At 46.2% G+C, this 14946-nt stretch overlaps 1 protein-coding gene across 3 annotated transcripts; it reads left to right on the top strand.

The window, feature by feature from the left end:
• Positions 1 to 633: 633 nt before the first annotated feature.
• LOC135176713 (uncharacterized) lies at positions 634 to 14730 on the top strand. 3 transcript variants are annotated; one of them, XR_010302791.1, is made up of 20 exons: positions 1310 to 1380; positions 1611 to 1693; positions 3118 to 3232; positions 3817 to 3945; positions 4171 to 4287; positions 5322 to 5440; positions 5616 to 5717; positions 6459 to 6585; positions 7085 to 7286; positions 7950 to 8094; positions 9769 to 9954; positions 10401 to 10465; positions 10740 to 10827; positions 11106 to 11175; positions 11696 to 11915; positions 12142 to 12232; positions 12979 to 13092; positions 13451 to 13569; positions 13774 to 13882; positions 14211 to 14301. XR_010302791.1 is itself a non-coding variant. In XM_064145957.1 (19 exons), the coding sequence occupies exons 3-19, from the start codon at positions 3146 to 3148 to the stop codon at positions 14354 to 14356; spliced, it is 2127 nt and encodes a 708-aa protein (XP_064002027.1). In that variant the 5' UTR covers positions 634 to 1248; positions 1611 to 1693; positions 3118 to 3145; the 3' UTR covers positions 14357 to 14730. The 3 variants fall into 3 exon arrangements, 2 of the variants coding, with proteins under 2 accessions (XP_064002027.1, XP_064002026.1); XM_064145957.1 differs by lacking the exons at positions 1310 to 1380; positions 13774 to 13882 and adding an exon at positions 634 to 1248 and having other exon boundaries at positions 14211 to 14730; XM_064145956.1 differs by lacking the exon at positions 13774 to 13882 and having other exon boundaries at positions 1313 to 1380; positions 14211 to 14730.
• Positions 14731 to 14946: the final 216 nt, after the last annotated feature.

The raw sequence follows: 14946 nt of genomic DNA, 5'->3' as shown, positions 1-14946 counted from the left end.
GCTTCGGTTGGGAGAGCTCTTTAAGACCATCCAGTCCAGCTGTTAGCCCAGCGCTGAATTGGCCCTGTGCCTCCACAAGTACAGACCAGGCCATGGCATAGAGAACGCCCATGTCTAACAATCTGCTAGTCTTGGCATTAAAAACACCAAAAGGCACGCCGTGAAACGTGTCAGCGCTCCACTGGCAAAATGAGTGGCTCGGTGGGAGATGATGCGATTTGAAGCACCTTAACAGCAGTTCTGCTGAACACAGGCACTCGATACTGCACGTTCTGGTGTTTGCATAAAACAAACTTAAAAGGGTCTGAAATCTTGCTTCTACTGCAGTAAATTCTCCAGCGCAAAGCAGTAGTACTCCCTGCTCTCGTACTCCAGAAAATACTCCCTGGAATTTGGAAGTGGTGGCAGGGGAAGAAGGAAGCACTGTAGCTCCACAGTTTCCTTGTCCAAAGCACAAGAAATCCACCGCCAAAAGCACAAGCACTCTTCATTTAATTTACTCATCTACCAACAGACTTAGCCATTTCACCACTTAGTTGGCCCCATGAGGTTATTTTCACTACATAATGAGACTCTCTCTCTCAAGTGCCCCATATGCGTTGTTTTCGGTCGTCAGAGAAATAAACACGCCTAGGCACATCACAGCATCATTTTTGCTAGTTTAATGTAAAAGCAGCATTTCTTGTACAGGGCACAGCAGTGCTGAGGTGTGGCAGACTTAGGACAAACAGACAGACAAAACCACTGCTGTCATTGCTTCTAGGTTCTCAGGTTCTGTATGTCAGATCGGCGTGGTTCAGGATCTTGTTTTTTGAAGGCGCTGGGACTCGACAGGTGCTGTTCTTTTCCACCAGCGCTCCAACACCATTTTCACCAGTCCTGTGCAAATCTCGCTCCGGCGGCAGCGCGGAATCCATCTGCTCTTGTTGCCGCAGCGTCCGCCGAGTCCAAGCTGCTGGAGAAGACAATCAGAGAGTGGTGCTAACCTCCCTAAACCTGCTGTGAGGGCAGGGACGCCGGCTCCCAACAGCAGCAACGCACCGACCGCTTCTCGCGGGATCAGGCCGCCTCCAGCTTCTCCTTGGTGGCGGCGAGCCGGCACTGGAGCCGGTGCTGGCGCCAGCGCAGGAATCGGCGGCGGGCACTGTTTGCATGCCAGCCCACCAGCACCCCAGCCGCGAAAGCTACCAGCAGCGCCCAGCGCACAGCCCGCGGCCGCAGGACCTCTAGACCCATGCCCGCTCGCAGGTCTGGTGGCGGGGCTCGGGGCCGCCTGCCCACCCCTTCCGCCGGGGCGGGGGCGGGCCCGGGCCCTGTTAAAGGCGGCGGGACCGAGGAGGGGAAGCGTATGGTCGCGCCATGGCGGAGGGGGTCTCGGAGGTAGCGGGCTGTAGTGTCCCGCTCGAGGGCAAGGAGGTTTCCCCTGGGAGGGTATCGGGTTCCCGCTAGGAGAGGAGGGATATGGATGCGGCAAGCTGCGGCATCCGTTGTACCGCTTCTCGCATGTATAGTGCGCCCTGGGATGAACGGGACCGTCTTTATTTGTCCGAAATTTTGTTTTCAGGTTCCTGCACCCCCTGACCAGCCCTATGTTGTCTCTCTTTCCGCAGGATCTTCTCCTGGCGGCAGCGTTTGTCTCTGATGCGCAGTACAATAGAAATATTCCTTTCAAGACCTCCCCGGAGGCAGTCAGGTAAGGAGATCTGCGTTCCCTCAAACACACTACATATGGGGACAACTGTCCGAAGGGCTGAGCAACTCATCTCCAGCTGGCTGCTGAGAAAGGTGGGTGGGGTGCAAAGAACTGGATCGAAGCCGGACATCTGTGCATCCATATGTCTAGAATGGGAAAGGAGATAAAATCTTGTCTTTTGAGGAAGCAAAAATAGCTAAAATCAGCCAAAACTGAAGCCGCAGCCCTCTGTGGGAATGAAGAGTGTGGACAGTTCGGTGTAGCCCTCTAACGTATGGAAGGAAGTTCTGGAGTGTTGCTGAGCTGGGTTTAAGTAGAGGGGGTTTTGTGACCGGGAGCGGCATGGTTGGGAGAACAGCTCTATGCCAGGTGCTCACAACTATTACTGGTTGTTTTGGCAGTGGTGACAGCTAATCAGAGCATGGTACCTCTGCTCAGGTGTGTTTCAGAAAGGTCAGTAGCTGCAAGGGGCAGGAGTAGTTAAAAGTTTATGTTAAATGGCAATGACTTCGGGCATTTCACTGAACTTGAAAACTATTTTGCCTGTCTTAGCTTTTAGCTGATGGTAAGAGGCCAAGCAACTTCAGAAGTGACTTTACACTCAGGATGGGATTGCTTTAGGCAAGCAATATTCATGTGTAAACCTTAAAAGGAGGATAAAAAAAATCATGTCCTGTGTAGGTATTCTTAGTACAAATAGTAGAGCTGAGCAGGTTTTATGTGATCTTGTCTTGAGGGTGTTATTAAGGGTATAGTGTTATTTGTGTCATCTGACCATTGGCCTTTATGCAGGTGGTTATTTGGCAGATGAGACTTTTTTTATTGATGAAGGAGCTATATGCTCTGTAGATCTGCTCTGTGTCTACCTAAAGGAGCTGTTTTTACTTGCTATCATGTGAAACCTCCTGTGGGAGGCTTACAACTGGATGTGTACATGGTAATTGTCAGCATTCACCAGAGGTTTTGCTGCTGTAGGGGATAGAATAATGCTTGAACTCTTAAGACTGTTTACTGTGTGGTCCCATACATCTTCCTTGGTGATTATCTCTTTGCTTTTTAGCCTGCAAATAAAGGGTATTAGATAACAAGTCAGACTTACTTTGTGTTTCATGTGGATACCTGAGCTCAGTAGGAGCCTGCACCCAGGGAATGCAGTTAATGCAAAAATGAAGCAGCTTTACCAAATCTGTGTGTTGCAGTCTCAATCTGAACTGAAAAACAACTATGTTCCACCTTCCTGGGCTTTTTTTATCCCAGTCAGCTGTGAGGCCATAAAGAAGGGCCAGGAAACAAATTGCTAAATCCCTGACTGTCAAAAAATACACTGCTGTTACCCTTTTCCTTCCATGACAGGAGGACAGTGTGTTGTCTTTCAAGGTGTGTTTGAACCCTTTATTTATGGTGCCACTACCTTCTTTCTACAGACTTTATCGTCTCTATAACCACTGGACTATGCGAACAGCCACCTACTTTTTCATCTTCCTCAACCTGTCTCTTGCAGTGTTTGAAGAACCTGCTGTGTATCCTCTCCCCTTCCTGGTAAGTTTTGGGTGTAGGAGTGGCAGTGCAACTAGTATTGCATTACTTGATAGAGCAAGCAAGGATTTGTTGCTTGAAAGTAGTTGTCAGATGCACTAGGAGATAATTGATGCTGATATTTCTGTTGATATCTTTGATCTACTGAAATGGTGACAAAAAAAAAGCCATAGGAGCCAGAGCACAAGGACTAATGAACCCATCGTGGTCATCAGGAATGACTGATGTGACTGCAGACAAATTCATATTGTATCTTGGAGAACAATTCCAGGCTTCTATGCGTCTGAAAGCAGGAGGAGTGTGTTGCCTTGAGTACTGTCTTCTCTTTAGCCTTTATTTGTTTAGCATCAGCATGCATGCAAGCAATGTTCTCCTTGAATCCTATGTAAATACAGATTTACTGTCTTTAACCTGTGTGTGGCAGAGAGTTTCACCTGAAACTGCTGCTTAGTGCCAGATCTATGAGCTTGTAAAACAGACAACAGCAAAACCCACTGGAAGATCTTCTCAACTGACTCTGCCTAGTCTGTCTATGTAGAGGGCTAGCACTGTTCTTGTCTGTTAGGACTTCTGCCCCTTGTCTGCAGGTCACTTCTCTGGTTGAGGTGCTGTGCCTTCTGGTGTTCTTTGGCCGACTGACACATTTTGCAAAGGTCACCCATCGCAGCATATTCTGGAAGGATACCAAAAACATCTGCATCATGGCTGCAGTCCTGGTGAGTTGGGTCTAGGAGAGCCTCCAAGGTGGAGGTGGCTTTTCCTCCTATCAGTTTTTTAGTAATGTGCATCTGATGTGCAAGGGCTCTGCAAGAGCCATGGCCAAATCAACCAACAGCTGGGCCCATTCTCACAAACTTGTGTGTGTGTCTGTCTTTATCAGCTAACCCTATTACCTTCATTCCCAACATGGCTTCTGGGAATTTTCCTTCTTTCTTCTACAGTTGTCCCTAACTGACTTGGCCATATATGGGGTCCTCAGGGTATACAATGTGAAGAGCATTCGGTGGTCAAGAATTTTAAGACCCGTCTTCCTGATCAACTTTGCAGAGAGTCGTCAGGTAAGGAAGAGATCTGTTGGATTGTACCCTGCTGCAAGGTCCCTTTTTTTTGGACACCCTGATGGTTTCTGAGACCTAGGGGGTTTTAAACAGAGGGGATTGTGTAGAAATTGCAGAATTTTAGGATTCTGTAAGTAAAGGTTTCTCTCAGAGGTAGCATGAAGCAAGAATTTGAAATTCAGAGAACTGGTGCTACTTGGACTTTGCAGAGTACCAAAAGACCTGTCCCTGTGGGCTAGGTTATTGTTGTCCAGAACCCTAGGAACTCTTGAGGCTGGAACTAGAGCTTCTCACCAAACATGGTGTGGTGATAATTTAGGAAATGCCACACTTAAAGTTAAGACTACAGGGAGAAGGAAAATACTTCTTGTAAGGTCTATGCTCAGTTTAACCTTTGTAGAGGAGCTGTCTCTGTTTGCAAGCAGAATTAGATGCTGTCCTCAAGAACATGAGCAGTAGTACAGATGAGAAAACTGCTTCCTCTTGGGTCAGAGACCAGGTTATTTATTTCTGGAAATCTGTGAGGCAATCACACTTGTCATGCTGTTCTTGGAAGCTGAACTTAGTCTAGTGGGCAGCTGGGACTCTGGTTTCTCTTGTCACAGGGAGATCTTTGCCCTGCTGCCCAAGAGTGTTTTGGTCCTCACTAGCAAATGAATAAACTGCTAGAGTGTGGAGGCTTGGGGGAGGGAGCAGTTGAACTTGCAGGATCAGAGCATGTGTTCTGTGTCCTGGAGTGATAGGCTTCTGCCCCTGACTGGTCTCCTGCCACAAGAATCTCAGCAGTGCCACGGGGCCTGCTGTCCCTTGGACAGCTGAGTTCACGATGGCCTATGGGTAAGATGTCCTCCTAATGTCTTTGAGGAATGAGGAGAAAAGGCCTACTTCTCTTGCAGAACAGAGCTGGCACTTCTGGGTGACAGAATCCTGTCCCATTCTGTCAGTTCCTGTGTAGGTGTCCAATCCAAATGGAATGGTGAGGGGGAAAAACAAGTATCACTTGACTCTAAAAAATATTTGCTTCTTCCTGGCAGATTCGGAGAGCTTTCCGCAGCATCCGCAACACACTGCCAGAGATTACCTATGTCTTCTTGCTCTTCATGTTTAGCCTTCTCATGTTCTCTCTCATGGCCTTGAAGCTGTTTGGTGAGAGGTGTGAATAATTCCTTTGGTTAGAGCTGGGTGGGAAGAATGTGGTACTTTGGCACGAGAGGGAATCCAGCAACTCCAAGTGACTACCAGTGAATACAAGAACTGCTGGTGTGTGCAGTTCTGTGCTGGTACTTGTGACCTCTGTGCTTAAGTTCAGATTGTCCTTTTCCTTCTAGGAATCTCCAGACAGCAGAAGGCTTGCCATATTTCAGAAACTACCTACAAATTGTGTTTGACCTCTATGTGCTGGTGACAACAGCAAACAGCCCTGATGTCATGTATGTATGCTGAGCTAGCAGCTTTCCCCTTGTGAGTGCTAGTGTTCTGCTCTTAGGGGCAGGTTCTCTGGTTAGAACAATACTGTTTTGCACAACAAGGTATTTCTGAGTGGCAGCAAGGCTTTGATTTTTTTCAGCCTGCAGGTGTTTTGTGTTCTGCAGATGGCTCTAAACTGGAATCTGAAGTTAGGAAGACTTCTAGAAAAGATGAATTAAAAACACTAATGACTTTCCATCCTTATTTCTTCTTACTGGATTGTCATCTTGGTTTTTCACTCTGAAAGTACCATCAGAGAGGGGGCCTGGGAAGAATGGCAGACTTGCTAGTGTGCTGGGGATGTACTGAACAGAACTAGGATGTTAAAGGGATCCTAGGCATTCAGATCAAGAAATGCTGCTGGTTGTAAAGCGTGGAGGAGGAAATATGCGTGCAGTGAGAGTCTGTGAAGCAAATAACCATTTTATGACTGAGGCATAAATTCAAGACTCTGCTTAGCTATGCTGACAGAAGGTTAATCTCTGTGCTTTCTCTTCTTCATCTCTTCAATTGGAGCCCAACAGACTAAAAGAAGTAGAAGAAAAGTGTTAAATATCTGAACTCATGCCTGTTCTTTTTGCTTGGGTGTTTTCTGGCTCTCCAACTCAGTACTGAGAAATCCATCTGGAAGACTTTTCTTGTAGTTTCTTTTACTATCTGTGTTTATCTGCCCAGCAAGCAGCAATCTCATTCCCTTTCTGTAGGATGCCAGCATTTGACTTCAGCTCATGGTATGCCCTGTTTTTTATTGCCTTTGTCATCGTCAACACGTACATCTTCATGTCTCTCTTCCTGGCTGTTGTATACAACAACTACAAAAAACACCTGAAGGTAATATTTGGGGGAACAAATTATGATCAGCGACTGCTGCAGTTCTATATAACTGCCTTTCCTTTGGAAAACTTCTGCACACTTTTTCTACCACCCTGTGTGCTCTTTAGACATCTCTTTATTTTTCCTTTGCTTTAAGTAAATCAGAATTCTTGCTGCTTTTACCCAGAGTCGGTGCAGTTTGATACTTGTGATCAAAAGATGAAAGCTGGAAATTCCTGGGTGCTTCCATGAGGGGATTGGCTTTTTCTCAGTAAGCAGGCTGCCAGATCTTCCCAGGAGCTGGTCTCCCAAGAATATAAGGTTCTTAAGCCTGCATTTAAATTTGTGTTAAAGAGAACCTCCACCCTTGATCTCAGCAGCATTCACTATGGATGGGAAGCATGTTTGACCCATGGAAGTGCAGATCCTGTGGTCTTTATCATCACTTTCCTGTTAGGTGCTATATTTTGTCTGCCAGTGTCCTCTGTCTACACACTGTGATGTTCTTGCTCCCTAGAATGAGATCCGTAAGCTTGCTTACATGAAGCGCCGCAAAATGATAGAGGCCTTCAACCTCCTGAAGGAAGAGGAAGGAGCACAGTTTGTGGTTAGAGAAGCCCGGTGGAAACAGCTTGTCAAGCTGGTGGCTCCTGATATCAGCAATTCCCACCGAGAGCTGCTGCTGCGCATCTCAGATGATGAGCAGAAGAGCTTTATAGGTGAGCGGTGGCTTCCTGCTATGCTGAAGGGACTGGGGAGGAGGCCAAGGTCAGGAGCTTTGAGGGTTTTGGCATTGGAACTTGTGATCTGTAATGGACCCAGAGGCTCCAGGCCCCTCTTTCTGCTTCAATCTGATAAAATCCTGAAAACATATTCTTTCTGCCTGTGCTGCAGCCTGTGTCAGGTATGCTATGGGCAGCTCTTCATGGCCATTTGATATGAGGCTGAGCCTTCTAGGGAGAATATGAGCTCCTGTTCTCAGCACAGGACAAGGAAAGCCTCCCTTGTTATTAGATTCCTCTGAGCAATGTGGCTTTGCACACAGTCCTCTAGACTCTCTTGCTCTGTTTCTGCTTGAGATGGGATGCGAGATGAGTCAGCATCCTCATGGCTCAGTTCTATCATACTAGGTAGTACCCGTTCTGATCATTAAAGATTTTATTTTGATTGTTGGGCTATGGCTTGAACCGTCCCTCCAGGAAGGAGGAGCTGCTCAAGTACTGGGTTGAGCCTGTTTGGTGGTGGGCAACACTTCGAGCTTGCATGTTGCCTGCTGTTGTAAACAGATGCGGAGTCCAGCCAGACTGCTGCAGCTTCTCTGCATTTAGGTTTGCATTTGCATGATAGCAGACTGACGTGTGTTGCTGTCTCTCCTGCTGCAGACAAGAAGTCCTTTATACAGCTGGCAGATCTCCTCAACATCCAGGTGATTACCCTGAAAATCCGCAGCCATCCTCTGGGCCAGTGGATGCCTCGCATGTACAAGTCAGCAGTGAGTCGGTTCCTGCGCAGCATGGTTAGGCACAGGTGAGGCTCTGCTGATAGAGCAAGCAGCTCTTAATGTTCAAAGGGCTGCGAAGCAGAGGTGTTGCAAGCAGATGTTCATCTGGGTGTCATGCTAGAAGGTGCAAACGTTGGGAATTGTGTTTTATAAACACCCTGTGGACAGCTTCACTTCTAGCCTACCTTCAGTGTGAAGACAGTAGACTGGTGAGTCCATACTTCTTCCAGTCCCGCTTGTTCAGATCTTCTGTAGATGCTAAATGTAAACAGCTTTTAGTGAAAGCAAGAAGCTCTGTGTGGCCTGTCTTGAAGGACCAGACCAAATACTTTAAAAGTAAATTTACCTCTGAAGTCTCTGCTGCAAAGCTGTATTGTGCTGGTTCATCAGCTCTTATCAAGCTGGTAATATGATCTACTAGTCCTCTGTTTCACAGCTGAGGCTTCTCAGAACTGTGAAATTACTGAAGTTTTGAGTTTGGAAGGAGCATCTAGAGATAACCTAGTGTAACCCCTCCTGCTCAAAGCACGGTCAGCTAGAGCAGCTTACTCAGGGCAATGTCTAGCTGGGGTTCGAGTATCTCCACGTATGACTCCATAACCTCTCTGCAACCTGTTTCAGTGTTTGACCACCCTCAGTTTAAAACAAAAAAAATTCAATTTATGCCCCTTGCCTCTCATGCTTTCACTGGATACCACTGAGAAGAGTCTGCCTCCATCTTCTCTACACCTTCCGATCAGGTATTTATACATCTTGAACCCACTGACCCTTCTTCCCTTCAGACTGAACAATCCTCCTTCTGGGAGCAGTGTGTTACACTATCCCACCCATTGATAGGCTTTGTGGCCCTTTGCCACACCTATTCTAGTATGTTCATGTTTTTTGTACTGGGTAGCCCACCTGTGAACATAGTACTCCAAATATGGCCTCACCAGTACTGAGTAGGTGGAAGATCCCGTACTTCAAGCTCTTGACAGCACTTCCTAATGCAGCCCATTTTCTTTGCTACCAGAGTGTATTGCTGACTCATGTTCAACTTGTCAGCCAAGATCCTAGGTCTTCTTCAGTGCTGCTTTTCAGATGGTTGGCAGTTGTTTGTGCTGGTGTCTAAAGTAATTTCTCCTTAGGAGCATTACTTTGCATTTCTTGCTAAATATGGTGGGATTCTGCCTACTTCCCACCTTGTCCAGGTCCCTCTTAAATGCAGCACATCCATGTAGTGTACCTTACACCCCTCCCAATTCTTCTGTTTGATTTGTCCAGGTTTTCTGCATGAAAAGTGCTTCTTGAGTTGTTGAAAATTCAGTTGCAGTCAGTCTCCGAGTTTAACATTTACGGAATCACAGAAACATTCTGGTTAGAAAAGACCCTCAGGATCCCCAGGTCCAACTGATAACCCTGCTCTACAAGACTCACCCCAAACCATATCCCCAAGCACCACATCCAAACAACTTGTAAACACATCCAGGGCTGGTGACTCAACCACCTCCCCTGGGCAGTCCGTTCCAATGCCTTGTGCTCTGCTTTGGATTTGGAGAGCAAAGCTAAACTCTACAGTAAACTTCCTAAATTCTCAGGCTGAGGAAAACTGAGTAAAGGTAGTTTCCTAAATGGCAACATTTGGGAAGCAAAAAATTCCTGAAATAACTGTGTAACTTTTACTTTCTTGGGAGTGACAAACTGATTTTCTTTTCTTGCAGGGGATTTGTTTGGACCTATGATGTGATCATTCTAATAAATGCTATCTTCATTGCTCTGGATGAGGAAACTCCTTATATCTCTTATGCAGAGTGGGTCTTCCTTGCTTTGTATATAATTGAGATATTCCTGAAAGTGTACACCTATGAACCGAGGGCGTTCTTTGGCAAAAATCAATTCTGGAACTGGTGAGTGAGATGAAAGTTTGTGTTAAAGGTAGTGGGAAATGAGATCTTTGTGTTGTGCTTCTCAAGAGCTGCAAGTCTCTTGGAGAGATGGACTGCTCAACTCATGTGCCGGTGTGTAATTACATTACATTACCATTTTAATTACAGTGACAGAACACGCCAGAAGACACAATGCTCTTTCCTGGCTGATCTGGCTCTGACAGACATTACTGTTCTCTGCCTCAGTCTAAATCAGAAGTAACTGCAGCATGTGAAAATAGTGTCTGGGCAGGGGACAGTGCTTTGCCAAACAAACCTTTCCCGTCTTCCCCATCCTGCAAGTACTTTGAGGTGATATGTGGCTGCCTGATGCAGATATGCAGAAAAGGAGACACTACTTATGTGGCAGCTTAAACAGCCCATTCTATCCCCCACAAATCTAACGGCACTGCCTTCCCTCGTGCTAGGTTTGATACCCTCATCATCTTTGCTGCTTTGACTGCAACGATACTCAATACCACCTTGAAATCGAGTAAGTGCAGCTTGAGCAGTCTGCATGCATTTGGGAAACTCGGTGGTCTCAAGTTGTCTTTTCCCATCAGCTTGGGTTTGGGAGGTCTTTTGACAAGACAACGAATTTCTTATAGGGCTCCTAAGAACTGAATCAGTCAGTCTTTTTTTTTAATAGCTACCTGTTACAAATAGTGTTTAACAAGGACCCAGTTCTAACAAATATAAGACCATGCTTTGTCTCCTATACTTCTGTGTTTGATTCTCCATAACCAAAAACTTTTTTCCTTTCTCAGGCACAAAGTACAACAGCCAACAGATCCTGGACATTGTTTTCATCTTAAGGGTCCTCAGGCTGATAAGGATTGTTGACAGCATTCAAAGGTAATGAGCAGGATAGGGCAACCTGTGCCAGATGTTGGCTGACAGTGCCTTGACTTGCTCTGTATGACTGCTTTGGACTAACTTTGGCCACTCAAACTGTCCCAAAGCCTTATCTTTAATGTTTCTGGAATGAGTCCAGCTGCTGCAGCCTTTCTGGAGACTTATTTATAAAATTCTATGAGCATGGTGGGAGCCCTATGCTGGAGGTGATATAATGATAGGTATGGGCTTTAAAAGAACCTCTCCACAGCATTTGGTCGTGAATCCTTTGCTTGTAGGTTCCGAGTCATCATGAACACGCTGATAAACATCATGCCAACAATGCTGACGTTTGGTGGGCTGACTCTGGTAAGAAATCCTTATTTCTTAGCTCACAGCACTCCAGCTTTACAGGAACATGTCTCTCTCTCACTGTTTCCAAGAGAATAAATGCATATCTCTGCATAGCAGACTTTTGAAACTCTTAAGTGTTCATTTCATTTTTGATCACTGCACATGTAAATGTGTGCAAAGAGATTGGGTTGTTGCTGGGTCAGGATATGCTTCTCTGCTCCTTGGGGAAGTGAGACTGGGGAAGTTCAGTCTGGGCCTCACACAGTGAGGAATCAAACTATAGTTTAGGCAAGAGGCTGAACAAGGAACTAGTTTCTCAAGTGATTTCCTAAAAATAGCTTTTATTATCTGAAAATATTTAATTTCCATGCGTTGTACTTCTTGGCTATTATTCCTGCCTGGTAATTGCTCTTGCATGGCTTGGGTCTCTTAGATTCTGCACTGTTCCTCAGCAGTCTTGCCTGCAAAAAATGCCCTGCTGAAACTCTAAACTGATGTGGGCTTGTTGCTTACTGAAGAAGGTTTCTCTTTCCAGGTTGTGTATTGTGTATTTGCTATAGTTGGCATGGAGCTATTCCATGGAAAGATTCGGTTCTTCCCTGCGAGCTCAAATGCTCCTCATGCCCTAGAATGTGGAAACCCAGCTCTCAAGGACTCTGTCTTTGCCCGTGGGAAATACTGCAAGAACAACTTCAACAACTTTGCATCATCCTTCATTGTCCTGATGGAGCTCACTGTAGTCAACCAGTGGCATGATATCCTTTGCGATAGAAGATCCAAGTGAGAGCTTGGTGATCCTTGCTCTCCCCCAGTTCTTCTCTTCCCCTTGTATTGCCCAGCACCCGCACACATAGTGCCAAATAGCAGAGAAATAGTCCCTGCTGAGGGATTTGTCATTGCTGGGCAGTGTTGTTTGGTTGCTTCCTGAGCACTCTACAGGAAGATCTTCTTCAGCACACTTGCCCTTAACTTCCTTTATACTTTTTGCCAATGGATTTGCCAGCGTGACAGCTCAGCCTGCAAAGCTGTACTTCATTGCCTTCCACATTGTGATGGTGATAATAATTATCAAGTAAGTTTTGGATTGCTCTCCTCCACCCTGAAGAGAAGAGGAGCTCTGCTCCCTGCTAGGAAGCTCTGATGATACTGGGATCACACATAGTGTGATTCTTAGGACATAGAGTGTGTCCAAAAGGCAACTAAGCTGTAGGGTGGTCAAGAGCACAGGTCTTACAAGGAGTAGCCAAGATAACTTGGGTTCTTCAGCCTGGAAAAAAGAGACTGAGGGGAGACATTGCTCTCTGCAACTCCCCAAAAGGAGACTGGAGTGAGGTGATAGATTTCTTCTCCTAAGGGACAAGCAATGGGACAAGAGCAAACAGCCTCAAGTTGTGCCAGTGGAGGTTTAGTTCGGATATTAGGAGACATTTCTTCCCTGAAAGTTAGCAAGTCCTAGGACAGGCTGCTGAGGGAAGTGGTGGAGACTCTATCCCTGGAGGGATTAAAAAGCTGTGTAGATGTGGTGCTGGGGACATGGTTTAGTAGTGACCTAGGAGTGCTAGGTTAATGGTTGGATTTGATGACCTTGGTGGTCTCTTCCATCCAAAAAGATTCCATGATTCTGTGTAATAGGGAATTTGTAGCATCTGTTTTTATGTCCACTGCATGCTGCTCTGACTCTGCTCCCCATCCCCAGTAAAGGAAAGCATGAAGCACCAAGGACTGAGCCTAGGAATGCTGACAGTAGTTGAAGCCCAAAAGCAAGGAAGTACCAGTAAGGAAATGCTGCTGCATTATTCTGTTTATCATTTCTTTCAGTATCTTTGTGTCATTCATCTTGGAAGCTTTCTTTGTTGAGTACTCCTTGGAGAAGAGTGAAGTAGAAACAGCCATTGAACAGAAAATCCAGGAGCTGGGAATGGGAGTTCATGAGTAAGCCTACCAAAGGGGTTGTAGTTGATGTGGCTAGCTTGGCCAAGCTGACAAGAGTGTGACTGGAGGAAAAAGCCACCTTCTGGCCTGAGGTGTGAGCTGAGATTGCTCTTCCTTGTCACAAAGATCTTACCTGTCGTGACCATGTTAGCAGAAGACTGTTCATGTTTGCCTTTGTGAGCTCTTCCAGTCCAGAGGACAGGAGAGATGCTGGAAATAAAACACTACAACTGGTGTCTACTCTGCCTGAGAGAATCCATTGCTGCTGGGTACACGTGGGCCCCTGAGGCAGAATGTGCTCCCCTTCCCTCACCCCTCAACCCCTCCCCCAGGTTAACTTCTGGCCCTTCTTGTGTAGGGATGAGCTCCAGGATGAAAAGCTCCTGGAGAACATGGAGAGTGCTGACCATGACCTCGAGGGAGAACACGGATCAAAGCCACAGTCTAAAGGGCTAGTGTTTAAAATTGCCTCCAAACGTAAGTGCAGCCTTACAGCACTGCCTTAAGAGACCAGGGCTCTGAACTGTCCCTGTGTGTAGCTGTCTGAGAGAGCTTCCAAGCACTTCTGCTTTCTTTGAGCTATAAAATCAGCTAAAACCCAGCTAGAGATTTTGAGAGATCTGTGGGCACTAATGTTTGCTGTTTCTCTTCCCCTCTTCTGCCTTGGCTTTTCTTCACTAGTCAGCCTATGAAGACACCACTGTGGTGGCTGAAGTTCTGCTGTGGCAAAGAAGCCCCTTTTCTTTCTTTCCTATGTGCACTTTGTGTTTCTCCTGGATTGGATCACGAGGTGACTATATATTCCTTTCCTATGCTTAATTACTACTTTTCTTCTGGCCTTAGCAGTTCCCCAACCTGGCATTTCTTTGCATAGCAGTTGATGGGGATCACAGATCCACTGATGGACACACAGGAACAGAAATGCTTAAATCTTAAAATAATGGTCTTAGTATTTAAAAATGTATGGGGTAAAATACCAGGAACATTTTTGAGGCGTTTGTTTTCTTTCTTTTTTAGTGTGAAACATGGGAAGCTTCCTTAAGGTAGCAACCACTTGCCTTCTGCTGAGAAACAGCACTGGATGCTGAAACTAACACTTGTTTTTTTGTCACCTGCAGGGTACAGGACAGTTGATGCTCTGCTCCAGCGTATGTTTGAGGCAGAGATACCCCTGGAGGATGAAGGCCCTTCATTTGAAGAGATCTTGAACTTGTCTCCTGCTGCTGCCCTACCCAGTAATCTGACTTTGGAGAGTGCTGCGTAACACGGACAATACACAGCAGGCAATGAGGAGGAGCTAATTATCACCTGCCTGGGTGTCAAGCATGTGTCCCTGGCTGGCTCATGCATGTCAGGACCAGATCACAGTGGAAGGGGTGGCTGATGCCAGACACAGCTTCATCATGTAAAGGAGCTTTATTCCGTGTAAAGTCTCATATAAGTGTTGAAATTGAAACCACTGTCATGGGAGAGCAGAGGGACAGTTGGTGTACCTGTCGAGTAACGGTGCCGTATTCAGTATCCTATAAAATACCTACTTGTAACTGGAATCTTGTACTACAGCACTTCTGTATGCGTATATGGACTGTGTAAGCTGCATTAAACAGCTCTTTACATTAAATTTACCAGTCTGAAGTAGTGAGGTGGGTGATGGTTTTTCTCTTTCGTACTAGGTGACAGGATGAGACTAAACGGCCTCAAATTGTACCGGGGAGATTTTAGGTGGGGTATGACAAGACAGTTCTTGACTGAAGGAGTTAGCAAATAGTGGAACGGGCTCCAGAGGGGCATGGTTGTATCCCCATCCCTGGAGGTGTTCAGAAGACACGCAGGTGTGGTGCTGAGGGGCACGGT

This window comes from Pogoniulus pusillus, chromosome 7 (genome assembly GCF_015220805.1).
Source record: "Pogoniulus pusillus isolate bPogPus1 chromosome 7, bPogPus1.pri, whole genome shotgun sequence".
In the NCBI taxonomy this organism is placed as follows: domain Eukaryota; kingdom Metazoa; phylum Chordata; class Aves; order Piciformes; family Lybiidae; genus Pogoniulus; species Pogoniulus pusillus.
The sequence above is the reverse complement of the archived record's forward strand: the minus strand, read 5'-3'. Positions and strand labels throughout refer to the sequence as shown.